Source organism: Haliaeetus albicilla, chromosome 22, assembly GCF_947461875.1.
Source record: "Haliaeetus albicilla chromosome 22, bHalAlb1.1, whole genome shotgun sequence".
Lineage (NCBI taxonomy): Eukaryota > Metazoa > Chordata > Aves > Accipitriformes > Accipitridae > Haliaeetus > Haliaeetus albicilla.
Window position 1 is genome coordinate 9,860,363 of NC_091504.1, and position 25,676 is coordinate 9,886,038.

At 54.2% G+C, this 25,676-nt stretch overlaps 2 protein-coding genes across 2 annotated transcripts in view; both read right to left on the minus strand.

Moving 5' to 3' along the window:
* Positions 1 to 8,261: 8,261 nt before the first annotated feature.
* MRPL28 (mitochondrial ribosomal protein L28) lies at positions 8,262 to 11,598 on the minus strand. The gene is made up of 5 exons (XM_069809810.1): positions 11,264 to 11,598; positions 10,869 to 11,021; positions 10,371 to 10,505; positions 9,611 to 9,697; positions 8,262 to 8,681 (listed from the first exon to the last, which is right to left on the minus strand). Exons 1-5 carry the CDS (start codon positions 11,549 to 11,551, stop codon positions 8,604 to 8,606), a joined length of 741 nt encoding a protein of 246 aa, XP_069665911.1. The 5' UTR covers positions 11,552 to 11,598; the 3' UTR covers positions 8,262 to 8,603.
* A 176-nt stretch (positions 11,599 to 11,774) lies between these two features.
* The window catches only part of PGAP6 (post-GPI attachment to proteins 6), an 18,128-nt gene continuing 4,226 nt past the window's right edge, over positions 11,775 to 25,676 (minus strand). Inside the window, exons 2-13 of the mRNA XM_069809809.1 lie at positions 25,273 to 25,450; positions 22,907 to 23,114; positions 22,687 to 22,820; positions 22,037 to 22,302; positions 20,479 to 20,807; positions 19,595 to 19,688; positions 18,918 to 19,041; positions 18,095 to 18,231; positions 15,806 to 15,984; positions 15,161 to 15,307; positions 14,638 to 14,754; positions 11,775 to 14,136 (exon numbers count right to left, since the gene is read on the minus strand). Coding sequence (XP_069665910.1) covers positions 13,840 to 14,136; positions 14,638 to 14,754; positions 15,161 to 15,307; positions 15,806 to 15,984; positions 18,095 to 18,231; positions 18,918 to 19,041; positions 19,595 to 19,688; positions 20,479 to 20,807; positions 22,037 to 22,302; positions 22,687 to 22,820; positions 22,907 to 23,114; positions 25,273 to 25,450 — 2,210 coding nt within the window. The 3' untranslated portion in view covers positions 11,775 to 13,839. The remainder of the gene's footprint in view (positions 14,137 to 14,637; positions 14,755 to 15,160; positions 15,308 to 15,805; positions 15,985 to 18,094; positions 18,232 to 18,917; positions 19,042 to 19,594; positions 19,689 to 20,478; positions 20,808 to 22,036; positions 22,303 to 22,686; positions 22,821 to 22,906; positions 23,115 to 25,272; positions 25,451 to 25,676) is intronic.

Here is a 25,676-nt window from a genome sequence, read left to right on the forward strand (position 1 = left end):
GCACTCTTGTCCTGCCTGGGGTTGCTCTCCCCCTTGCGCTTTCTCTATTTTAAAGGCAGCTTCTCTGCAAAGTGCTTTGGGGCTTGGCTGAAGGGGGATTGCTCCCTTTCTGCTGAAGACAAGCTGGTACCTCTCCAGGTACCTGTGAGCCCAGGGCCCACTTGGCCCAGCTTGCGGCTGGGGACCCGGGCGCAGGCACCAAGGCCGTGGAGCCGTGCTGGCAGAGCTGCGCTGCCCTCCCGAGCATCCTCCGGCGGTTCCCATGGTAACTCTCCGGCTCACAGGCTCCAGAGCCACATGGTTTTAGCCGCACACGCCATCATGGCTTTAGCCACAAGCGCCCACCGCCCCAGCCCCCATGCCAGGGTCTGGTCACCCTCCGCCCTCTTGTCCCACCGCTGCCGTCCCCTCCTGCCACCCGGGACCTCACAGCCCCTCCGCAAGGGACCCACTGGCTTGCACCCCACTGCAGAGAGCTACATCGCAAGCTCCCCTCAAAAAGCACTTTCCGCAGAGCCCTGCAAAGGCCTTAATTCTCCCTTTTCTGCAGCATATCATGCAGAAAACAAAGAAAAACGTAACAGGTGAGAGGACCACAGCATTCATGGAAGAGACGGGAAGGGAGCTGAGCAGGACAAGTGGGTCTGTATACGGGCGATTTCCCACCTCCGCACTTCAGTACGTCCTGGCTCTGCACGTCCCAGGACCACCTGGCTGGGCAGAAGTCTTCTAGCCTGGTGCCTGCAGCCAAGGAGATTTACCCCAATTTTTGGTGCTGGCGCCCAGCTCCAGTCCCATGCTTTAAAACCAGTGGTAGAGAACCTTTGCAAAAAGAAAAAAGCCACAGCTAATGATTTCTAGAGAAAAAGCTTTGCAGCAAGACTTGAAGCTTGATGTCAGATAGACCGAGAGGCTACAATGTGAGAAAGAGGAGAAAATACCAGGTACAGCGAAGCCTTGCTCTGGGAGCCAGAGCATGACAAGGCTCAATTCCCAGAGTTGGAGCAAGGCAGCTTGAAGTTACGAGTAAAGACTTTCCACCGCTTGAAACCTCCCAAATCCATGCATGGCTTTCAGGAGGAAGGATTTACCCAAGCTCAGGTCCTTGACCAGCCTCAGAAGTCAATGGACAACGTCCTAAGGAATAAAATGAGTGGACACACAGATAGCGATGGGCTACTGGGGCAGAGTCACCCTACATCCTGCTGGGCAGGTGAGACTCAGCTGGGAAGGCCCACCTGGGTCTCACAACACATTCAGGAAGGGTCCGTATCAAGGGCTCTCAAGGAAATTTAGATGCCTTGGAACAAGTGGGCAAGTCCCCACGTGAATAAATACCTGGTTAAAGCACAAAGTGGGCATTCTGCAGTGGTGCAAAGGGCAAGGCAGCCCCCAAGGGCTCTCTGCACAGTCCAGCACTCCTCCAGCAGCTGGGAAAAGGGAGGTGATCGGGTTTGTTGATGATACCCGGTTAATCAGGGTGAGAAAATGGGGGCTGGCTAGGAGGACCTGCAAAAGCATCTTACAGGACTGCCTGGAGGATTAAGCAGTAGGCAGAGTTTAGCCTTTATAAAGGCACACAGGGAAAAATTCAGCCTGACTGTACAACGGCAAGCTGTCCTCACAAAAAGGAGCAGACTGCTTCTTACATGGATGAATAATCCAGCGATAGCTACAAAGCACCAACACAACACTGGATGGCTCCGACACGTGGGGTGAGGATGCAGCTCTATGAAATGCCTGTCCCATCCCTCGTACCAGTCCTGGGCTGCTTCGGACCCTGAGGTTGTTCCAGTGACGAGCTCTGCCGGTCCCAGTCCCAGCCATGCCAGGAGCGCTGCCAGAGAAGCCCATCTGGCAGCTGCTCCCTTTTCCCTAGCATCTCCTATCCCACATGCTTCTTCCACCACCTTTCACCCCAGCTTGGGACACCAGGTCCTGTAAGGACCTTCTCTGAGCAGCCACATCCCTGGGTACCTGGAGGCCCTGCGAGCAAAGCCCTACTCCCATCTCAGAAATGCCATTTTCTGCGTTTGTCGGAGTGCTCTAACTGGCCTGAAACAGCACCATTTTCAGTGTTACCATGGCAATGGCTGCCTGATAAATGCATGCAATAGAGATGCACACGGACAGCAGAGTCCAGCCAGGCAAATGTGGCTGTGGCCAGTCCCCAGCTGGCACGGCTGCCCCTCACACCCCCCCCCAGCCCTTCCTCCTGCAGCCAAGGAGCCAAATCTGAGCTCGTGACATGCAGCAGGAGCTGTGGATGGAGGTAACTCCACATACCCACCCATGCTCTGTGTGCCCAGCACCCCTGGTCCAGTGTCCCTGGTCCAGTGTCCCCAGTCCAGCTTGGCCCATGGCTGTCAGAGAGTTTGTGACAGGAACATGTCAGGGAGTAGATGCTTTTGGCAATTAATGCATGTGCATACGTAGATTTTATGAGGTTTTTTTTCTTATGACCCCTTACCGTAAAAACTACGCTCCCCCCCAGATCTGCCCGTGTCTGTCTCCACTCAAGCTCCATCCAGGACCCTGCGCCTGGCCGCAGGGTGCTCTCACCTGGCTGCCCTCTGAGCCATGTGTCCTGCCCGCAGCAGAGCCCCAGTGCTGTGGGCAGGGCACCGTCAGGCCACCAGCTTTGCTGTGACATGAGCGGCCATGCCATCTCCTGCCTCATCCCCGCCAGGGCTGCAGCAGCTGGCCAGGATGAGCAATGAGTTGGGGACCAGTAGGACTGGGAAACCCAGCAGTCACTCATGGAGAGCCACCAGGGCCTTCTGCTGAGCACAGCCAGCCAGTGCCCAAGGCCAGCAGTCCCAGGGATGCTCACCCAACGCCAGACTATTGTCCACTGCTCCACTGCGCGGGGCTTCTGGTGATCCAGCGTGCGGCCAATGGCTCCATCCCACCATCCCTGCCTGCAGCCACTTCTAGAGGTGATGGCTTGGCGCATGAGATACTTCCTCAGGTGGATGGGAGAAGAGGGAACACAGCATGTGGCTGCAGAAGGAGCTTCAGGCGGGATGGTGACTGTTCATACCCCGGAGGAGGGGAGGCAGCAGAGCTATTAGGCTCTCTCTCCTCCTGCCCAGACAGAGCCCTTCCCCTCCAGCCAGCTCTTGGTAGCTTGTCTTCTTCAGTTCATTCATTACTCATCCCCCCTCCTCAAGCTGATGACCGTTTTGTAGGGAGCTTCAGAAGGTAGAGTAGCTACTAGAAACTGCATCACAGGAAAAGTGAGGTTGGGAGGACCTCTGGAGGTCTGGAGTCCAACCTTCTGCTCTGAGCAGGGCTGACTGCAAAGCTAGAGCAGGTCACTCAGGACCTCGCCCTGTCCTTTTGAAAACCTCCAAGGATGGAGGTGCCACTACCTTTCCAGACCCTGTCCCAGCGCTGCACCACCCTCCTGGGGAAGAAGTTTTTCCTTACATCCAACCAATGTTTCCCCATGGCCTCCTGCCCTTCCCTATGTTCCTCTGAGGTGAGCCTGGCTCCATCTTGATCCCCAAAATCCAGAACTACTTGTCACAAATGTTACTCACTGGCAGAGCCACGAGGACATTTGCTGCCATCTCCCCATAGCCTCTAAACACCATGAGGCAAATCCCAATCAGTGAGCAGAGCTGTGGGGGCGAGCACAACACACGTACCCCCCAGCCACAATAGCCCTCAGCATCTGAGTCCAGCTTTTTGATAGAAATTGATTTCTGTTGATCTGAAAGCAAACATAGCAGCGATATTTGAAAGGCATTGGCTGGAATTGCCCAAGTGAGTTTCTGAATCTCATCACTTCTTGATAAATGCCATAGGATGGGGGATGACTTTCAGGCTAAGTTTTGACCTGCGCTGACACCAGGTTCATGATGATTCACAGCACTCCTAAAAATCATGTCCCTTTCCAACGGATACTCCGAAGTGAGAGCCTCAAAGCCACAAGGGAAAACGCAGGCTTCCCTTTGAGACCAGCGAGAAAGGCAAGGACACACTGCTTTTGCTAATGCTCCCAAAATGTTACCTAATGTTTGAGTACAGAGGAGTTTGTTGGGAATTTACAGGTAAAATGCTGTTTAATTCATGAATGTAAGTGGGTAAGAAAATGAGTTTGTTGAGAAACACAGCCTTAACCTCAAGCTGGTTTTTGGATCAGTGACCATGACTTGCTGGGAATCATGAGCGAGACAGACAAAATTCAAACGTTGCTTCAAGATACCAGCTAACACTGACTTTGGAATTCAGAACTGCGAAGTCAATATACACATCCTGCTGTTGCTAAACAGCAGAATTAGTCCAGCCATCCCAACCAAGGCTTTTCCAATTTGGGTGCTTTCCCCAATTAACCTTTTTCTCTGCTTTATTATTTTGTAGTGTTGGGTTTGGAGATGACAGAATACGAAGCCCTCTCCACAACCAGCACATGGGCCCAAATTTCGTGTTTCAAGGGGCACTTTCGTATTGGTGGCAGGCTTGCTGGGACTATTAAAGAGAATGACATATTTTTGTTACCCAAGGAACAAATTAAACAGGAATCTCTCAGTCCTGGATTGACCTTCTAACTTCCCAGTGCTGGTGGTTGATACCTGCACGCATGCATCTCCCAGCCTGCTGTTTGCATTCCATGGCTTTGTCCACCAACACGTGGAAAATTGCCAAGGCTGGTGATCCCCCTCTCCACTGACTGCTCCTGGGTTGCAGCACCCTCCGGGGGAAGGTTTTCCTCATCTCTGACCTGAACCTGCCTGTTTGTGGCCATGTCTGCTCCTTGTTTTTTTTTTTTCTACCACAGCCATCATCCCCCCGCTCTTTTTGAACCACAAACAGACAAAAACACTGGGGCGCAGGGGCCATCCCTCACCAAGCTGCACTGTTTTCGGTGGGTGATGGACCACTTTGCACCTCCCTTTGGACTGCCTGGCCCTGGGGACACTGGGAAGGGCTGTCACCTGTGGCAGGCGACCTTCAAGGTGCCCTCCCCGGCTGTGACTCTGCAGGGCGGCTCTTGGGAGCTCATGGCTTTGTAGTCCATGGGGAGCCCTGGCACAATGCATGGCATGCTCCAAGGCTTTCCCTTGTTTGTGCTTACCGACATGCTGCTGAGCGGTGCTTACCTGCGACAGCTAAAGAAACCCGAGGCTTGAGTGAAAGCCTCAGGCGGAGTGCTAGAGTTGGGTTTGGATGACTAGCCCTGTTTTGCTGCCCCGTCAGAAGTCCTCCCAGCGCTGGCTGCAGTCCCTGCACAAGAAAATAAAACAACCAAGTGATTCTGCAGTCAAGATGCCAGCTAGCAGCTGTCTTGCCCGGGAAGTGCATCAACAGATCGGCACAAACATTGACCTGCCAGTTTGCCTTGGGATTTTTCCTTTCATTACTGTCTTGCTGAGATCATTTTTCACTGTTGCCCTTTCTGAGCAGTCTCCACTGCTTCCCCAGCCTTATCTTAAGCTGCCAAATTCAAGGTGACCCTGTGCAGGGCTCTCTGGCAGTTTGTCGGTGGCTGTCGGTCCTTGCAAGCTGCTGGGTCTCTGCTCCCAGCCTGTGTGTTGGTATTTGCCGCGCAGGCTGCAGCGGTGCTCAGGATCCTCGTGGTGGTTGGCGTTAGACATGCACGGCGCCTGGCCTCAGGACAGAAGCAGGAGGCTGGTGACCTCTGCTGAAGCCCGAGGCAGTGCTCGGGTCTGAGCTGTGCTCCATGGCCAGGCCCTTCCCCTGTCCCGGGGTGGATTTGCAGCCTCAAGCTGACAGCACCCAATTTGCACCCACGGGTTTGTGGCACCTGTGGCTTCCTGGGAACATGTTGTCATGGCAAACTACCAGCTCCTCTGATTCCCCTTGCTAGGGCAGCAAAGGAACCTGGTATCTGCCAGACTGAGCTGACCTAGACGGGTAAAAACCACCACCACCGTACAAGCAGAATCAAGCTCTCTGTCTGTAGTCAGAGTTGCAAATGAACAGGGGTAAAACTACCACAGGTTTAATATCCACCTCCACCTCCTCAAGGTAACCTGACTGGGGGCATCGTAGCCCAAACTACCCCAAATGCTACACAGGAGCTCCCTCCCCACCTCGAGACATTTGCTACCCTGCCTAGCAGAAGGGCAAGCCAGCCCTGCATGCTTGCAACTTTGCTTTCTCCGAAGCTGCAGTACCCCTGGTCTGCAAGCAGAGTTTCCAATTTTCCTCAAGTCAGCAGAGTATCTCCATGAGAGTGTGTCCTTTGGGGAAGTTCCCAGCCACATCCAACATTGGTGTAGGGAAAGGAGCAAGGGGAAGGTTTCTTAGAGAAGGCAGGGTGAGAAAAATGGAGGGCTCCAACTCAGAAGTCAGGATTAACCACATCCCCAATCGCTTCCCCACAGAGAAGCTCCTGCAGCTCCTATTGCTCCCTTGCAGTGCCCCCATTAGCAGCCCCTACCCCCAGCGGGACAGGAGGTCTCCCCCAGGCCTGGCCGAAAGCTCCCATTACCCCTCCTCACCCAACAAACCTTCCCAAGGCAGCAGATCCTGCAGACTGGGCATGCACAACAAGCAGCACTGAAGAACGGAGTCAAGGATGGGCAATACCAGCAGTACAGCTGGGGAGGACGTACAGCCAAAGCTCTCCCCGAGAGATACGGCACCACAACTGGAAGATAATTTTACATAACTAAGACCTACTAGCCCCAGTACAGAGAAGGAGCTGATAATTGCCCACGCAGCCGTCCCAAACAGCCCCCTCACTGCTGAGGAGCCGTGAGGCACTCAGGGACCCCCACAGGGCGGAGAGCAGGATTCGGGCAGGTGCCAGCCACGCTCTGCCATAGCTGCACCCAGCCCGAGAGGCCAGATCAGCACCGGCACATTCCAGTAAAGCTACGGAGGGGGGGCTGCGACAGAGCCACGGTCTGGAGCTTTGCTCAGAGCTGCATTAAAATGCATGAGCTGTGCTAGCCCTAATGATGAGCAGAGCTGTCAAACAAGGAGCTTGTCCCAGCTAATTATCTCTAACGAGGGCAGAGTGTCAGGGTCCCTGAGGAGCTGGGCAGCAGCTTCCCACTCAGCTCAGTTGCAGAAGAGAGAGAAGATAAGCAAATGTCATTGTGACGGCCTAGCTACAAAAATCATTAATCAGGCAAATGCGACCTTCTGTGCCAGTTTGCTCTTGAGAACCTGGACTCCCAGAGCCGAGACATACACGCAGGCTGGAAACACCCCAGCTTTTGCCACCCAGCCCATCCCCTGCAGTGCTGCACCTCCTGTGCCCGTGTAGACAGCACAGCCCCAGTCTGGCAGCCCCTGACCAACCAGCCCTACCAGTCAGGGGCTGCACAGCTATGCCACACTCACCTGGGGGATCAAATACCGCTTGCGAGGGCTCAAATCCATTCCCTGGCCCAAAATGCAGCAGAGAAGTCTGTTCTTCATGCAACACCACCATTTAGATCACATTCACCTCAACCACCTCCCTCATCCCCAGCCACCTAGCCCAGCCCTGCAGAGGCTCTGTGCCTACTCAGTGACCACCTCCGCAGCACGTCTCCCCCAAATCTTTAAGGCAGATGTTAAGGCACTGGGAATTTCCGCTCCCCTGCAGTCCTACTCCATTCCAGTGCAGAGCAGACCAGCCACACGCTGCTCTGCAAGCCCGGTTTCTCTCTCATCATGGGTCCTGTGGCTCAGAAACTGAGACCGTACACTTGCCCTTATGTGCTAGATAGAAAGGGCAAGCGTCATCCCAAGACGTGGTTAAGGTGAAGTCTCTTCTGAGGGCAAGTGTCAATCCAGAGACACAGCTCACATGAGGTCCATCTTGCAAGCTCTGTGCTTGTCCCTCACCTCAGAGCTAAAGGGAAAGGGAGGAGAGGCTGTTTTTTCTCCAGCCAGAAACCCACTGCACGACCATGAAGCTTACAGATGGCACCAGTGATACACAGTGCCTTTCACTAGCATGTAATTATGGTAAGTGCTTTTTAGTCCCTTGTTGCCAGACAGGAGCAAAGGTTTGAACACCCACTTCAGCTATCTTTTTTACAAAATAAGAGATTTAAAAGTCACCAACTTAAAACAGAAACAGCACTGGAATCCCAGGGGTTAGAGCAAGCTGCACGGCCAGTGACTGTGGCCGGGGAGCTCAGCCCCACCTGCTGGCAGGCACTGCTTGGCGCGGGGGTTTGGGGTCATGCTTTTGGGGCACAATCGTCTCTGCTGCAGAAGGCTGGGGATTGATCTAAGTTACACCACCACTGTGTCTGGCAGTCCCCACTGTAATACACGAATGAGCAATTAGTATCAGAGAAAAGTTTACTGATATTCCCAAAATGCATATTTCATTTTGTATTGTGATCAAGCTCTCAACAGCAGCCAACTACTTGTACAGGCAGAAGAATCACGTTAAGTCAGTCTTACAAGAACACTTTCAGAGGCCACAGGACAGAAATTCTTTCCTCAGCCCACAAAAATAGTTCCTCACTGAATTTAGGCTGTCATTAGACTTCAACAACTGCAACATGTTCCTGGGCACGCTCTTCATGTGGCCTCTTCCACACAAGCGTGGTTCAGACAGAAGACTCACTGAACCCCATAGCTTGATCTGCAGCAGGGGTTTTGCTCCAAAGGTTTCTCTCCTTCTACTGCTTCTGCAGTGCCTGTTCTTTCAGTTGGTTGACGAGCTCTTCAGCATACACCTTAAAGAGTGGGACAGGGTCCTGAAACAAAGCAGGAGATAAACCACTTAAAAGGAGTGAACCTGAGCAACAGCAAGGGGTGAAGTCTAATGGAGAGCCCAGGGACCCAATGCTGCGCAAGTGCTAACAGTTAAAGCCAGAGAAAGACGCGACTGGGTTTTTCTCAGTGGCTGAACAAGGCAACCTGCTATGCTGTTCCTCAAGACGCAGCTGCTGCTCAGCTTTGTAGCCTTGCCTCAAAGATGACAGGCACCTATGTGGGACATTCATCAGCTTTCCCAGTTCTGCCTGCATCAGCAGCTCTCAGGAATCCCTTTCCTTCTAAAAGTGCTTCCCTCCCTCCTCACATTGCCCTCAATCAGAGCAGTACTGAAGCACGTTGAGTGAACATACCCCTTGAAGAAGCTGGAGCCCCACAGGATTCAGGGCCCAGCACTGTCTCCTGCAGTCAGTGCTCCTGACCTTCTGTTCCTGCTGCAGCCACAACGGGAGCCAACAGGTCTGGGGGAAACGTTGCCAAGAGACCCCAGGAAGCCCTTTTGCCCCACCAGCTCTCTGGTGCGCCCTCCTCTGCGTATTGCTTCTAACAAGTGAGCTGCAGTGACACAGGGTCACAAACTGAGTGGGCCCTGAGCTTGTATCCATGTGTCCCAAAGCACAAGAAGTATGGCAGATGGCAACCAAAGGCAAAGATGTTCGTTCAACAGGGCATGAGTTACGAGCCATCCCCCCTAAGGATCTCTCCTCTGATCAGGGGATCTGGTTTACGATGCACTTTAACCCAGCCCCAGGTTTTGGGCACCCAAGTTTAACCAGGTTCACATGGCTGCTCAGGAGTTTCAGAGCACCACTTCCATTGCTCAGGGGTGCTCAGGCTGCTCAGATCAGCTGGACATGCAGCCTGATGCAGCTATGACACCTCAGTGCTAAGCATTGCCTCATGAACTCACCTTTTTTTCTAGGAGCCTCTGTTTTTCTATTGCTTCTTCTAAACTCAAGCCAACCCATTCAGCTTCCTCTTCTGGGATCACAAATTCCTGTGATAAAAGAAGGAGCAGGTGGTACAGTCTTTCAAGGTGACTAAGATGCAAACCCTCTCTATGCCCAACTCACACAATAATGCAGTCGAGTAGGAACACTGCTATGGACAAATCTTAAAACACTACTCCCTCATTTCTGGCAACCAAAGTCCACTTCCCTTCTCCCCTTTTCTCTTAGCAAGGGTCCTGCCTTCTCTGATCAGTCATGTCCACTACTGTGCTTCTCCTTTGTGTAGTTCTGCAGCTGTTTCTCAGCACAACTCCGGATGCTGGTGGTGTTTCTATGCTGACAACCATCACCAGCTGCACAAAACTAAGCTGCACACAGGCAGTCTGGGCTCCTCGCTACAGTGTCAGTACAAATTCTCACTGCTGTTGGCAGTGCCAGCTCCTACCAGTACTTATTGCAGACCCTCATGGACCTCAATCACAGCAAAAATACAGGCTTTTGTCTTCCTAAACCACCAGTACAGAAATTAGCAGCCCACAGAGAAACAAGAAAAACCTGACAAACGATGTCTAGATCTTTGTTGCCCATACCCTTAACCCTAGATGCAGAAGCATTAACACTGGTTTGTGCTGTGACAGGGTAATTATGGTATTATCAGTCTAGACGACGAGCAAATATCACAGCAGACACCAGGGCAGGAACTGCAGGTCAGGCACCCACCTGGTACTTATTATAGATCGCCTCTCTTCTGGCTGGATCATCGGGATGCAGTTTAGGATCCCGCCGTGCTAGTCGCAGCAACATCGTTCGCTTCAAATCCATCCCGAGCTTCGAGCACATATCAGCTTTTGGAGTCTGGAGAAATAAAGTCTGATGTTAAATTGCACCAAGAGACCATCTGCTAGAGAACACGCAAGTCTATCAGCATGTAGACGACACTGGCAGTTTATCCACACGCTGTAGAGCCTCTCAGGACACGTGTCATGAAAGGGGAAAGATCCCTTGGATTTGTTCTGAAGCTAATTTGATCACTGATCTTTAATACCAAGGGCTCCAATCAAGGGGGTATGAAAGGCTGGAGGCTTTAGACCTGCACTAATACATTAACAGCAGCGGTTAGCTGCAAGCCCCTGAGCAAAGGCAGCGTGGGCGCAGACCTGCCTCGCTGAGGCTGCTGCACAGCGAGTCCTGTCAGCCCTGCCAGGTGCAGGGCCTCACCTTGAGGATGTAGAAGTCAAAGCCGTAGGCCTCGTCGATGAGGTCCAGTGTGCGCATGGTGACGGTGATGGTCATTGTGGCGTCCAGGATCTCGCTGTAAAACTGCCGGTCGAAGAGCTGCGGCTTCCACGTCTTGGGCAGCCTGGTGGAGAGCTGGGCAGAGACCGGCGGTCAGGGCCGGGGACGCTGCCCTCCCCGGGGGGTGCTGCTGCCGCTGCCTGCCCCAGCGGGCTGAGGCTTCGCCAGGGCCCGGGCGGGCCGCCCAAGACGCAGCCCCGTGCCGCAGCGGGAAGGCGGAGGCCGCTGCCGGCAGGCCCTGGTCACCCGCCCCCCCCCGCAGGGCACCGCCGGCCCGGTAACACCGGCCTGGGGTAAGGAACGGCCGGAGAGCTCACCTTGTCGTTTCGCGCATACCGGAAGCCCCTGATCCAGCCCTCGCCGCCCCAGAGCCCCTCGTGGGCAGCGGGCGGCAGGTACACGGGCACCGGCACGTCCTGCACGCGCTCCCGCTCGCCGGTGCGCGGGTTCCGTCGGTAGCGCACGCCCAGCGGCCGCCAGTGCACCGGCGTGGGCGGCGTGTCGTCCTGCAACGCCGCCAGGTAGTGCTCCGGCAGCCGCGCACAGATCCCCTCCCGCAGCCGCAGGGCGGGCCAGAGCCGCGGCGCGTACCGGTGCAGCGGCATCGCCCGCCCGCCACCGCCGCGACCCGCTTCCGCTCCCAGCGCTCAACGCGGCCGGAAGCGGCGCCGGAGCCGCCTCTCATTGGCTGACGCGGACGGGCCGCACGGGAGACGACGGCGGCCGGCAGGGGCCGCGCCGCGCCCGCGTTTCGCCCGCGGCCGGCGCCCGCCCGGCAGTCGCTGCTCCGGCCCTGAGCCCATCGGGATCGACTCCAGCCGCCGCGTATTTGCCCTCAAATACCATTACCTTTATTAAATTATAAAACTGTAAGCTTTAAAATTTACCGTATAAAATAATCACAGGTATTAACAGCAAAGGAAAAAAAAAAAAAAACCCCAAAAAAACCAACCACCTTTTTTTCCCCAACACAAGGATTCGCTCAGATTTTACCCAAAATCATTAGCAACCCTGCCCCAGCACCTAACACAACCTCGTGCCAAGGCCAGCAGCCGCGGCAGGGAGCGGGGGTGTAGGGGTGGACACACAAAAGCAGAATTTCAACGATCAAACACAAAATAAACAATCACCTTAGCAGGATCTCCCACCCCAAAGCTTCTGCTTCGAGGCGTAGAAGCCCCGAAGGAAAAGGCCGGACGAGGAATTATTGCTTTCTCTGGTAACCGGCAGCACCCGGGCCAGACGGGCAGCCTGGCAGGGACGGCACGGCTGCGACGCCGCTGTGCAAACTGAGATGGGGAGGGGGGGGGAAAAGTGCCTAAAAGCGATAAAAGTTGGAGGAAACCCTGAGGGCCCCACGTTCCCCCCCCCCGCTCCCGCCGCGCTGTCGTGGAGGGCAGCAGCAAAAGGAAAGGCGGGGGACGTGGGTGATGGGGGGACGACACCGCTGGGTGCAGGCGAGTGCCCTTCGCTCGTCCTGCGTCCGCTTAAAAAGTCAGAGTTTGCAGAGGAAGGGGAGGCAGAAGGATAAAGTGCAGAGCTGAGCAGAAGGCTTGGCGCTTTCCAAAGCAAAGAAATAACCCCGAGGCAAATCCTTCATTAATAGCTCTTTCCTCCTCAAAGCCACGTGAGGACGGGCTCCCAGCAGCACACACCAGACCGACCACAGCTGGAATAAACCAGCAAGGAATGATGTATTTGAGCCCTTATCTATAGAATAAGGATGGGCAAAAACAACTTTCCCGGTTGCCAAGTTTCTGCCCTTGCTTTCTGATGCCTGCACGCCCTATAGTAAGGCTAAGGTGAGACAGATGCTGCAAAGGAGACCGTAGCCACCTGGGGAGCCCATGGCGATGCTCCTGGCTGGGCTGGGACACCGCCAGTAGCCTCAGATCGGCCGTGACTCCGCAGCAAATCCAGCCTCCGAGGCACAGCAGGCTGGAGGAGCAGGGGGTGCACAGCTCAGACACCATCCTGGACCACCTACGCTGCCCCAGGCAGAGCTGCGCACATGCCAAACCCACAGAAGGGAGGAAGACAGTGAATACCTGAACATCAAGAGAGGAAGGGGACAGTGCAGCAGCCTGGCTCCTTCTAGATGAGCTAAGAGGGCTAAAGTTAAACTTAGACTAAACCCTGCACTGCTGCAGGTTTCACAGCTGTGGGCGAGATGCTGTTGATGCCTCTTGCATGTCCCTGCATGGGGTTTTTTCACATTCCTGCCAAGTCTGATCCTGAATCCAGGGACCAAGTCCCGGCCTTGTTCTTCCCCCCTCAGAATCAGGACTAGGTAAGAGCAGCACCGCCTGTTTCATGGGGAGAGAAGCTCCAGACCTCTGTGGAGACAGCGGCCAAGGGCCCGGCACACACCGAGATCAGCTCCCTCCCTCCCCATCAGCACCAAGGGCACGCGGCAGCATTTGCCCCCCAGATCAGAAGAAACCCGTTCTTCTCTTGGGTTCAAATGCTGATTGCAGGATGGCAGGGGAAATCCCTGTCCTACAGTCCTCTGCTAGGACAGGGGGTGCAGAGAAGAACCCAGCAGCCAAAGCCCTGGGTCCAGCTCAGCGTGGGCTAAGCCCAAGCCTCACGGATGCAGCAGGAGGGGAAGAAGGGTTGGCGATTTCCCCCAGGGCCATGGGGAGGTGGGGCACAGGCTATTCCTTGATCTAGAGCCACAAAGAGCCTGCCCCATCCCAGCAGAAAAGCAGAGGTGGCCTCAAACTTGCCTTCACAAGACAAGTCCACCATCTTCATCTTTAAACCCGGTCCATACTGCACCCTCCAGTGAATGAGCACGTAAGAGGATCGCTGATGTGTGAGAGAGCAGCAGCCCAGTCGAAGAGCAACCTCACCAGCCCTCCTCCACCTCTACGACTGGGAGCCAAGCAGTTCAGGTCACAGCATAGAGCTCCTCACGGTCATTCTGGCAGATCTGATAGCGACAAGTGAGCTTCTGTGACCAAGCCCAGGGCTTCTTATGCTTGTCCCGAGGAGGAAGCAGGAAAGCAACGCTGCAAGCCACCAGCACGTGCCAGGTGCTGTGGGTGTAGTAATAGTTCTCATTGGTTTCCATGAATGCATATACTGAGATGGCGATGAAAGCCAAGGTGATCCCTGGGAGGAGGTAGAAAACCCAGCGCTTCCATGAGGAGGGGTAGCAGTGTCTGCGCTTCACTCCGTGGTAAACCTGGAGGTGTCAGAGCACAGAAGGGTTACGCAGCCAAGCAGAAGCTTAGGCAGGGGGAAAACAGGCAGTGCCGCCTGACCCACGAGCATCTGCCAACCTGACAGCAGGAGGGTGTGCCTGCTGCCCCTGAGAAATTCAGCCTCCCCCGTTCTTGGGGCCATCTCTTGTGTGCAAAAGCCCCTATCCAGCTGAGCCACCAAAGCCCAGCACAGACGCTATAGCTTCTGCCCAGGGCACAGGCAACAGCTGACCGTTCTGGGACAACACTGCAGCCATGGGAGCTGCAGCAGCTGCACTGTGCTGAGACCTGTAACCAACAGATTTCTCAGCTACTGGAGGGGTGGAAGGTGAATCCCTTGCCCTGCTCCCTCTCCCCCTGGGTGTTTCAAGGAGATCAAGCCATGCCTGATGGATGGGCTGGAGCCTGGTGTCTGCTCTGCCACCATCATTCTCCAGAGGGGAGCTAAGGGCAGCGGGTCCTGCCTGGCTGCTCTTACTTACCCACGCTGCAATCATGATGACGAGGGCAAAGAGGCAGGGACCCATCATGTTCCACACCCCTCTGCGGTCCAGCTGCAGGGACATGGCAATTAACAGGGTCCCCAAGATGAAAAGGACCTGGGAATGAGACATCACCACTATTGTCAGTAGCTCACCTGCTGCTAGAGCACAGCCACCCATGCCAGAGGCAGGAAGGACCTCACCTCCCAGCCACCCAGCCCTGCGTGCGTGCAGGACTCAGGAGCTGCACCTTCATGAGGAGAAACCAGAGGACCCACAAACCTTTCCCACAAATCTCAGTCCCTTCAGGCCCAGTCCCTACAAGTACACAGGTTCATGATACAAACTTCTGGGGCAAAACAAGCCACTGGTTTAAAAATCAGGGTGGCACTGGCTGACAAACAGGCTTTGCCACCAGGCTGGGCTGTGTCATTAAAATACAGCCGTGAGAGGGCTCAGCATGGCTACCCGCGGCTCAGCTGGCTCAGGTCTGGCTCTGCTGCACAGGTTACCCGACACTCACGTATTTCAGGATCTTCTTCACCCTGGACATGCACAGGATCGTCACCCAGATGGACACCACGGAGCCCAAAAAGTCACAGTACTGTAGTGTATCGTAGTCCATGATGCACATCACCGCGACACCTGGCTGGTCACACGCGTGGTAGAACTAGAGGCAGGGACAAAAGCAAAGGCTAGCATGAATCCAGCAGCAGCACACCGCTTTCTGGGAGGGAGAGGCAGGAGAAGGCTCAGCCCATGGCAGCCAGGACCCCTCCTGCCAGTGCCTCCAGGAAGCTCCACTAAACCACCACAGCATTACAGAAAGCAGATGAGAGCAGCCATCAATCTGCACCTTCCCAACAGCAGCCAAGAGCTCCTAGAACAGCACCCTTCAAGTGTGCAATGCTCCAACCCCATCCAAGCTCCCTAGGGTCCCACCCCCAAACATGAGCACCCACAGTGTGGGTGGAAGAGCCCAGTGAAAATAACATTCCTGCCAAGGTCTGAAGGGGCAGGATGTGTCCATGGAGGTGCTTGTCCAATGATTCTAGAAGCTCCTGGTGGAGCTCCAGGATGGACTGGTCCACCAAGGACTTCAGTCCAATGCAGCATCCCTGACGCTAAGGGGGAGCTGGCAGGGGACCCGACAAAAGGCAATCCCTACCGTGGAGAAGAACATGGTGTAGGTGTAGACGGAGGCCTCCACCAGGTAGTAGCGATAAACAGCAACCGCTATTGCCGGCAGGAACATGAGGTTGCTCAGGGTGAGCAGGAGGGTGGCCAGGTTCTGCGCACCAACAGACTGGGCCTTGGTATCATCCGTGCAGCTCCACCCACCCCAACCTGCAGAGCAGAGAGGCTTGTGTGGATCTCACATGTTCTACCTTGTCCTCCCACAGCACCCAGCGGGAGCCTGGGACACTTCAGAAGAAGCAATCACACCCCCAGACTATCCCTGATCCTCCTCTCCCCTGCTCCATCAGCTGCTTGCGCTCCTGTTCTCAGGATAGTCTCGTTACTCATCACATGCTCTGCTGTGGAAAGTCTTGAGGAACCCCAGCAGGGCCCCATGTCTGCTCTGACAGCATTCCCCAGGTTGTTTCCGTGTAGCAGAGGCCATCCTACGTACAGTATGTGTCTGTCCAAGCTGGTACTTTTCATCCCTACAGTAACTCAACACACATGCTACTTGCTGGTGGTACATCAAGCATTCAAGGCTCAGGTGCACCCAGCTTACACCATCATGTGAAGCAAGATCCCTACGGATCCCAGGAACCAGGGTGGAGAATGACCCACAGCACTGAGGAAGCCATTGGGCTCCTGTCCTACCACCTGTCACAGCAGGGCAGACTGCAAAGCCAGGTCAGGTTGCTCTGGGCCTTACCCAACTGAGTTTTGAAGATCTCCAAGGATGAAGACCTGGATACTGTGCAAAGATGAACAACTCTGATGGGGGAAAATTTGTTGTCTTCGACTTAGCTGGAAGTTTCCTTGCTGCAACCTGTGTCTGTGGTCTCTTGCCCTTTCCCTGTGCTTCCCCAGAAGAGCCCAGCTCCAGGGTCCCTATAACCCCTGTGGGCAGTGCAAGGTGTGATTTGATCTCCCTTCAACTCCTCCAGGGTGACCAAACCCGCTGCCTCACCCCAGGGTGACATCCAGGTCTGCACAGGACAGTGGGAGTGAAAATTTCCTAGAGGACAGTGCATGCTCCAGGCTTGACAACAGGGGACAATTCTCAGCCTGCTGCCTGGATACCAAGGACAGAGCTGAGACAGTCTTCTATAAACACAAACCTGTTGGGGGTTTTTTTGTTTATTTTTTTAATTTAAATTATTTTAATTCAAGATTAGGATGCTCATGCCCTCTCTTTGGGGAAAGGAGGTCAGTCACAGGGCAGCCGGTGTATGTGCAGACACTCCATGGTCAACAGGCAGAGTTAAAAGTAGCATCCATCCCACTACAGTGCCACTAGAAACCAAGCCAGCAGCTCTGCCCATTCTGCCGTCTCCCTGCCAGGCAGGGCGCAGGGAGGCTGCTCTCTCCAGTTTATTTCTGGGTCACGAATATGCAGATGGGGCATTTTGCTCCTAGTGATTCAGCAGAAGCTGTCCTCAGCCTGATTCCCCAGTTCCCTTGGGTGCTCTGTGCTTCCCAGAACCTGGCACCCCTCGGGGAAATTAGGATTCTGTTCTCCATCTAGCTCCTCGCCCATCATCAGCGCTGCAGCAGACAGCAGGGATGTCCTGGCTCAGGCCCAAAGCAGCAGTGAACCACATTTTGCCTTGCCCTTCTGCTGAGAACAGGTACACACACACCCAAGCACAGCAGAGCTATCATCTTCCCTACACCACTGACTCCCGCCCAGTCTTCTCATCCCATTAATATAATTAGCAGCTGACACAGATGTTCCTCCTCCAGGGGCACCTCTGAGTCTAAGGGCTGGCCTGCATGCTGGCTCCTGGCAGGAGACAGAGCACCGTGGCAAAGCACAGGCAGGGACTGCAGCCTGGCTTCGTCGCGTCCTATACCAGGACCCTACATAACAAACGGCCCTGGAAGGCACAGGCTCCGACGCAGGCATTTTCAGGCAGCCCTGCCGACACCCTGATCTCTCTGGGGATGCTCAGAGGCACCTCTCTAAGCCCTGGGGTGGGGACGGGGGGACTCCAAGCTGGAAGCAAAACTACCATTCAGCAGAAAGCTGTCCTCAGCCTGATTCCCCATTTCCCCTGGGTTGCTCTGTGCTTCCCAGAACCTGGCACCCCTCGGGGAAGTCAGGGAGCTCCCAAAGAGGCCACCACGGGTGCTGAGGGCTCTTTGGGTAGGTGCTACGACCCCAGGCTGCTCCTGGCAGCTGCAGCAGACCCCAGGCTCCCTTACACAAATACCACCGCTGAAAAATGTGGCCTCCCCTTGGGGAGGACAGCAAAGCTTCCTAGGAAAACGCACTCACCAGCCTTACAGCTGCAGCCAGCATAGAGGTAGCCGTGTCTTCTCAGGAGGCTGCATTGTCCATATGGCCCACAGTCATTGAAGCAGGGGGTGAGGTATGCGAAGACAGTCACTTTGGCTTCTGCGGCATTACATTCACTGCAAGTAGAGCAGGTCGCATTGGTACCCCAGTCCTTCGGGGTAGCCTTGTGCCCAGGGAGCAACCTGCTCCAGAGGGTCAGGCCATGCTCGTGCATGCAAGCTCCCCGCTGTTTTGGGATCTGCTCCATCCCTCCTAAGAGCTAGAAGCAGAGCGGGCTCCCTCTCCACTCAGACTGCCAAACCAACGTGCAGGCAGGTGTCAGCTCTCCCCAGATCCTAGTACCCAGGACCAGCATCGTCAGCACTGTTTTACAGCGTGTGCTCGGCCCCTTATGCAAGGAACCACCAGGAAGGTAAACCACAGGAGTATGGGCACAGCTGCCTGCATCTCAGAGACCCCCAAAGGAATAACAGCAGCATTTTCCTTTACCAATTTATCACCGCAAAATCCATCTGCGGAAGAGGAAGCTCAGCCAGGCAGGCTCTGCCACCCACAGTCTGCATGAGACATGCCAGCTTGGCACCAGACAAGCTGCTTGGGTGCTCACAAGAGAGCAAGTCGTCACTGCCACCCACCTCCTTCCCCCTCCGCAGCTGTCGCTTCGCCCCTACCATGTGAGATGAGCCCATGGCACGGCGGTGAGGACAGGGGTTCGGTTTTGCTCATGCTAGCCAAGGGCAGCAGGACGCAGAGGCAGAGTGCTCTGAAGCAGCCCCAAGGCAGGATGACGCACCAGACTCACCCCTGGCCCTTTGGGCAGATGAGCTGCAGGGAGAGGAACCAGTCATCCGTCTGCGGGTACAGGACAATCAGCATCGCTTCTGCAGAGGATGTGCTCATGCTCAGAGGATAGCCCTGGAAAAAAGCTGAAAGAAAAGAGGGTGCTGTGATGGGCCAAGACTAGGGGAGAAGGGTCTGCAGCAATCCCAGGCTGAGACCAGTTGCATGGGAATCAGATACTCCTGTGGCTCCTTGCTTCTGTCCTCAGGAGGCTCCAGGGAGCCATCCGGAGAGGACTCTTGCTCCTCAGACCCTTGTTGTTTCTTTTATCTCAGCTCTCAGCACTTGTCTGGACAGCACAAGGCACCTGGAACGGCCTGTTTGCTTGGCTAATCCTCCAATGCAGAGCTCAGCTTCTCTGCACACCAGCAAGGCCTTGACCATCCCCAAACCTCCTGCCAACGAGGCTGGAAGAGCGCCAGCTGGTAACCAGGCCTTCCTTTGGTGCAGAGTAGCATCTGCACCCCAGCACCCCAGAGCATATGCCAGCACAAAGATCTCAGGAGGGCTTGTGCCAAAATCAGCTTCCCTGGGACACCCCACAAAAAGCCCTGAGTCAGTTTACAGCTCATGAGGTCTAAAAGCAAAGCCCTGAGATGGCGTAGCTGAGCTGGCAGCGGGTGCCAGTGTCTCTCATACCTGTGCTGCAGTTCTGCGTGGCATTGAGGGACAGCACCGGCGAAGCTGCACTCACACACGCTACCACGGTGGCATTGGCCAGGCTCATGGACGTCTGTGCAAACAGAGCAGTGTCCCACATCAGACCACCCTGATGCCGCCCACCCCCTGCACAATTCATCTCCCAAGCTGCCCACGGTATACAGGAGCAGCAGGTAACAATAAATCCTGCAGATCAAGATCACCCATCAATTCACCAGCTCTTTCTGGGCAAACCCATGTTTACCTCGCTCTGCACTGCACCGCACTGCACGCTGGCTGAAAGGCAAGAGAGCCTCCCGGGGGGACTGTGCGGGGGGAACTGCCACCCAGCTGGGACACTCACACGAGCCCATCGCTTCAGTGTGAGCACAGAGTGGCAGAAGTCAGAGGCAGCAGGACGTCAGGACTGAGCCCTGCTCCAACCCTTGGGAAGGCAATAACCAGCCCTTGTGAGAAGATTCATTGTCAGAATTTCAGGAGGCCGATTTCAGGGTGTCACTGAAGGAGTCTGGGAGTCAGCAACTGGGGCAGGAACATCCCTGGGTTTCCCTGCTCAGTCTCATCTCCTGGTGGCAAGGCACCAGGCTCCCACCTGGAGGAGATGGCATTGCAGCTGCTTTCCATTCAATCTCCTCTGCATCACTGCCACCACATGCCAGCAAGCTGTGGCATTTGAATTAGAGTTGGCAGATGGGACACACTGGAATTGGCTAGAACAGGCTCAGAGTGTTTTGTAACAACAAAATAGAAAGGGAAATAGTCCCACCAGTACCTACAACCCCTGGAGTTTGCTGACAAACCAGCCCAGGAGCAGGGGCAAAACCCTGCAAAGAGAAGACAATCCCATCAATCAGCCTCCGCACCTTGTTAAGCAGGAGATTGACCACGAGGGAACCCCCGCTGTCCATGCCAGTGTTTAGGTTGAGGAGGAGGAGGGTCGGGGAGATGGAGTGCACAGGCACACTGGGACCATTCAAGAGCCTGTAGCGCACAGACACCACATCCAGGTCCTCACGAACGACAGGCTGGTACTGCAGACAGAAGCTCCTCTGGTCGGACACATTGCGTGAAGCCTCTCCTGTAGGCAGAGTGGAGCTCCCTGCTGCTCCTGTGTTACCTGGTCTGGGACCAGCTTGGCTCTGGTTTAGGCTGCTGAAGTTAAGGAATGAACTGGTACTGCCCGGTCTGCAAGCTGTAAAGCAAAAAAGAAGAGGAGTCAGCACAGCCAGGACTAACACCTCACCCAGGCAGGGCCTCAGCAGCTCCAGACCTTCAAGTGATAGCACAAACTGGGGGTATTTCAGCTGGTTCAGGCATTGCAGTATTGGCTACAGCCCCTGAAAGGCACCATGAACTCTAGCATCAGCATCCACAAGCTGGAACACTGATGAAAGCCATACAGTGGTACAGTGGATGGAAGAAACCAGGAGCTGCAGGGAAGCGGAGTGGGAACAGAAGAAGTGATGACACACAGCATCATAACACATCAATGTACCCAGGGAGCATTCACTGGCCAGTGGCAGAGCACAGCACTTAGCTGTCCCATAACCACACGCTGCATAAAAGTCTCTACCAGTTTCCCAGACATGAGCAGACAAGGCTGAGCAGAAGACAGAAGCTAACCCAATACAGCTCCAGGCATGAGCCATCACGTCACAGCAGCTGGAGCTGAATGTCACACTTGGAGTCCCACTGCTGGAGCCTGTCCATTGCTCCCAGAGACTCTAGTGCTCCCCTCTAACACCTCAGCTACCAGTGCCAGGCCCTCAAGCACGTGGAATTAGGCTCTGCTTTGAGAAAGAGATGGCAGAACCCCCACTACAAGAAAACATTAAAAAATTTACCTAGTTGGTGAGCTTCCAAGACTCCAAGAGTCAAAAAGGGATCACAGTCACATAATAAGAGGATGCAAAGATGCCTATCACAGCCACAAGGACCTTGTGACCTCCTGAGTCACAAGGTGTCACCTGAATGGTGACATCCCCTCACTACAAGCCAAGACATTACCCCATGTAAACCTCTGAGATGGTTTCCTGTCTGTAGCCTGCTTATGGTCAATCAATAGTCAACGTATCATTAGTCTGGTACATCTGCACAAAACTACTCTCCCCATCAGATTTTAAGCCAGCCACTGCTTCCCAAACAGCCTTTGGAAAACATCATTGCTTCAGAGACCCTGAACTTTTCAGGCATTTCCAAAACAGGCAGCTCCAGGGAGTATCACCCCTTGGGCGAACACTGGAGCCTTTACTTCTGATCCCGAAGCAACAACTAGGTCTCAGGCCCCAAGGTTATGCCCAGGCAAACAGCATGCTGGGGAACACAGGCCACTACAGCCAGCCACCCAAAGGCCCAAGAGAGACACAGTAGGCAATGTTCTCTCTGGTCCTTCCCATAGGGCTAGAGGAAATGGAAGCCCACCTGTGAAGGAAGCCAGCATCTCCACCGACACACTGGCATTGGCAGCACCGAGACTCTCCACCATGATCTGCAGCCACTTCTCCCAGGGGGGTGAATCCAGGGCCAGGCTGCAGTTTACGTTTCCCACGCAGGTGATGATCCTCTGGAAGGACTGGGGCAGCGTGATGGAGCCCAGCACTACCCGCACAGCGCACGCTTTTTGCTTACTTGTCACACAGCTTCGCAGCTCAAACTGCATCCCTGCGGCATGCTTGGGAACGAAGACCCTGCAGGAAGAGGGATCGGCAGTTTGCAGAGCTTGTACTCTCAACACAAGCCAGCCAGGACCCACCATAGTCCCCGGGGCTTTGTGGCAAGAACTAGATTACCCTGGTCGGAGTTGTGAAAATCCTTCCAAAGGGAAACATCTCAAAGAACTAAAATTCCTACAGCTGAACCTCTAAGACCATCTGGGAAGAGTTGGATAAGGGCGCTCATGTGCTCCCTATACAAACCCTACCACTGCTGCAGAGAGCTTGGCAAACAGGCTCGGAGACCCCCCAGCTCCAGCCCCACGTGGGAACAACAGTGGCTTCTCCTAAGCAGCATCCTTGGGAAATCCCCCCTCCCCCCCCCAGCCCCAGGTCTTTCCATCTGCTGTTCTCACTTACTTGACATGCAGCGGCTTAGCAGGTGAGACAACGGTTTGTGGCATAGCAACACCAGGCTCCAGAACAGGCATCTCAGTGAGTCTGAGCACAAACATATCTGCCTGGAACATATAGGGGCATGGAGTGGAGAAACCCTGCAGGAGGGGAGAGCACACTGGTCAGCTGTGGCGAGACACACTGTGCAGAGTACGGTGGCAAAGACCCTCACCAGGACCCTCACCTTCACTTCAATCCTGCCAGCAGCTTCAGGCAGATGGGCAGCGATGAACCAGTCTCCAGCAGCAGGGGTGGTGATGTTCACAAAGGTGGTGTTTTGCACAGTGCTGCTCAGAGTGATGCTTATGTTATAGGAAGGACGGACAGTTGCATTTGCAGGAAAATGAGTGCCCAGTGGATTAATTACAGGAGGGGCTCCGAAGCGGAAGTGCCTGTGAGAGAAGCCAGAATGCAAATAAATCAAGGGGTGTAAAGACACTGGCAAGACAAACTGGGATGCAAACCCATCAGTAGACACCCAGGTTGGCCTGGGATCGGAGAGGGAGCAGTCTGGAAAAAAAAAAACATTTTCAAGTGGACCACAAGAGCCATCATTTTCATCTGGTGAGGACTGGCTGCTATTAGCTTATCTGGGATTTATTTAGAGATTGGTTTAACTTGGCTGCTTATTAAGATAAGGATTTACATGGTTCCATCAAGCCTGAAAGCAAATTTCCACACTTACTAAGGTTAAGCCCCAGATGCAAGACTACTCCTTTTTTATAACCATCAGCAAATTCCCCATATAGGCTAAATCATCAACGAAGAGCTTTCATTTTCTAGCAAAGATCTGCATCTTCCCTATTTCCTCTTTTAAGGAGGGCGGGCAGACAGACTAAAAAGATTCTTACAAAGGAAGGTCCATGTGACTGACTTCAGCACACCAGCACTTCTGCTTTCCAGATAAGCACTCCAACGTTTGAAGCAGCAGAAAAGCAGGCAGCTAAGCAACATGCGAGACATTTATTTGGGCAGCCAATTTGGCATTTAATTTGCTCGCTTTTGGACTGTGCTGCAACAGAACGTAACAGGTCCAGCAAGCAAACGTGACTGGGGGTATGTTATTAACCCATTTGAGCTTAGCTGGGCTGGTCTTCATTTCTTAGGGTATCATTTTGCTGTTGCCTCGTCCCTCACATCCCCAAACTACTTGAAACCTATCTGGTGTCCTGGTTTCAGCTGGGACAGAGTTATTTCTCTTTCTAGTAGCTGGTATAGTTTTATGTTTTAGATTCAGTATGAGAAGAATGTTGATAACACACCGATGTTCACAGTTGTCGCTAAGTCATGTTTCTACTAAGTCAAGGATTTTTCAGCTTCTCACGCCCAGCCAGCAAGAAGGCTGGAGGGGCACAAGGACTTGGGAGGGGACACAGCCACAGCAGCTGACCCAAACTGGCCAAAGGGGTATTCCATACCATGTGACATCATGCCCAGTATATAAACTGGGGGGAGTTGGCTGGGCCGTGGATCACTGCTCGGAAACTAACGGCATCGATCAGCGAGTGGTGAGCAATTGCAGTGTGCATCACTTGTTTTGTATATTCCAATCCTTTTATTACTATTGTCACTTTATTATTGTTATTAATATGATTATGAATTTCTTCCTTTCTGTTCTATTAAACTGTTCTTATCTCAACCCATGAGTTTTACCTTTTTCCTTCCGAATCTCTCCCCCATTCCACTGAGTGGGGGGGAAGTGAGCAAGCGGCTGCGTGCTACTTAGTTGCTGGCTGGGGTTAAACCACGACATCTGGGAAGCAGGAAGTAGGAAGATCATCTATGCCAGGCTGCTCTGGAGCAACTAAGAGCGCCGGTCTTTTCCCAGGATTGACGAGGGAAGCACAAGCCAAGCAGCTTCAGTCACTCCCGAGACCTCTGTGGAGTGGGTGCCAGAGACCCACGTGTCTCCACAGGCACAACTTGCCCAGGAAACTTGGTACCCTCCCAAGATATGGCTCAAAGTCTTGCAAGGTTTTGACCTCAAATCCTCCAACAACTCCAGTACTGCTTTAAGCAGCATTTCTTTCACTGGCATTGAGTTTGCAATCTTCTCATGCTCTTTTGTCTGCAGGACTCAGCGTTCCTCTCCTATCTCTGCTCCACACACAGTTGCATCCCTCACAAAGTGTCCCCAGTCTCTCTAGTTCCTCTGCACTGGGGAATTTGTCTGTGTCCAATAGCTTTGGGTCCTCTCAAGCCCCTTGTAGACCTGCCACATCCTACTGTACCCTGTGCAGGATCCTGCCAGGCACAGAAAGGTCCAGGAACACCTTTGCTCACGAACAGCAACACCAGCCTCACCGTGAAGGGCTTTCCAGTGTTTCTAAAGTGTCTCTTAGACGCCACATCTGATAGTCCCAGATCCACCAGTAATGTGAACGCAAAATGCTCCTACAGGTTTAAACACAGATTAAGAAACCATGGCTGCTGCAACTGGGGAACAGATGCCCAGCCTCCTACAAACAACCAGCCACAGCCATGAGCAACAAGGAGAAGAGAAGGGCAGAAAGCCCACATGGGCAAGCACTGGCACAGGGACATACATACACTGTGATCTCCATGTTGGTGCACTCAGGTCCTTTCCCCCGGGATGCTTGCAGGAGCCAGCGAAGCAGCACAGTGTCTTCTGGCACATGGAAGTGGAAGAGCTTAGCGTTCCCATACCAGCTGTAGAAGGACAGCTTCTGTGCGCTCTGAGAGAAGTACTCGGAGACATACAGGGAGTCTGAAAGGCAGAGAGCACAGCAGTTGCCGGCATGGCTGCTGGGGGCAGGCTGCAGGGCTACACCCCCCACAGAAGTGCACAGGAGTTCTAAGGTTGCTGGAGAGGAGCCCTTTAAGTCTCCGATTTCTCATCGCAGTCCCACTAGATACGTGGTGATCCACGTTGTTCCTCCAGCCAGAACCACCCACACCCCTGCTACAAAACCATCACCTGGAGCCAGAGGGCT

Bases quoted from the DNA above. Each gene is read 5' to 3' on its own strand.
- MRPL28 (XM_069809810.1), bottom strand. From the start codon at position 11,551: ATGCCGCTGCACCGGTACGCGCCGCGGCTCTGGCCCGCCCTGCGGCTG. The intron at 9,698-10,370 runs GTGGGTGCCTGA...CTTTTATCACAG, and splicing joins CGATCTATAATAAGTACCAG to GAATTTGTGATCCCAGAAGA. The intron at 8,682-9,610 runs GTGAGTTCATGA...GCTTTGTTTCAG, and splicing joins AGAGGCTCCTAGAAAAAAAG to GACCCTGTCCCACTCTTTAA.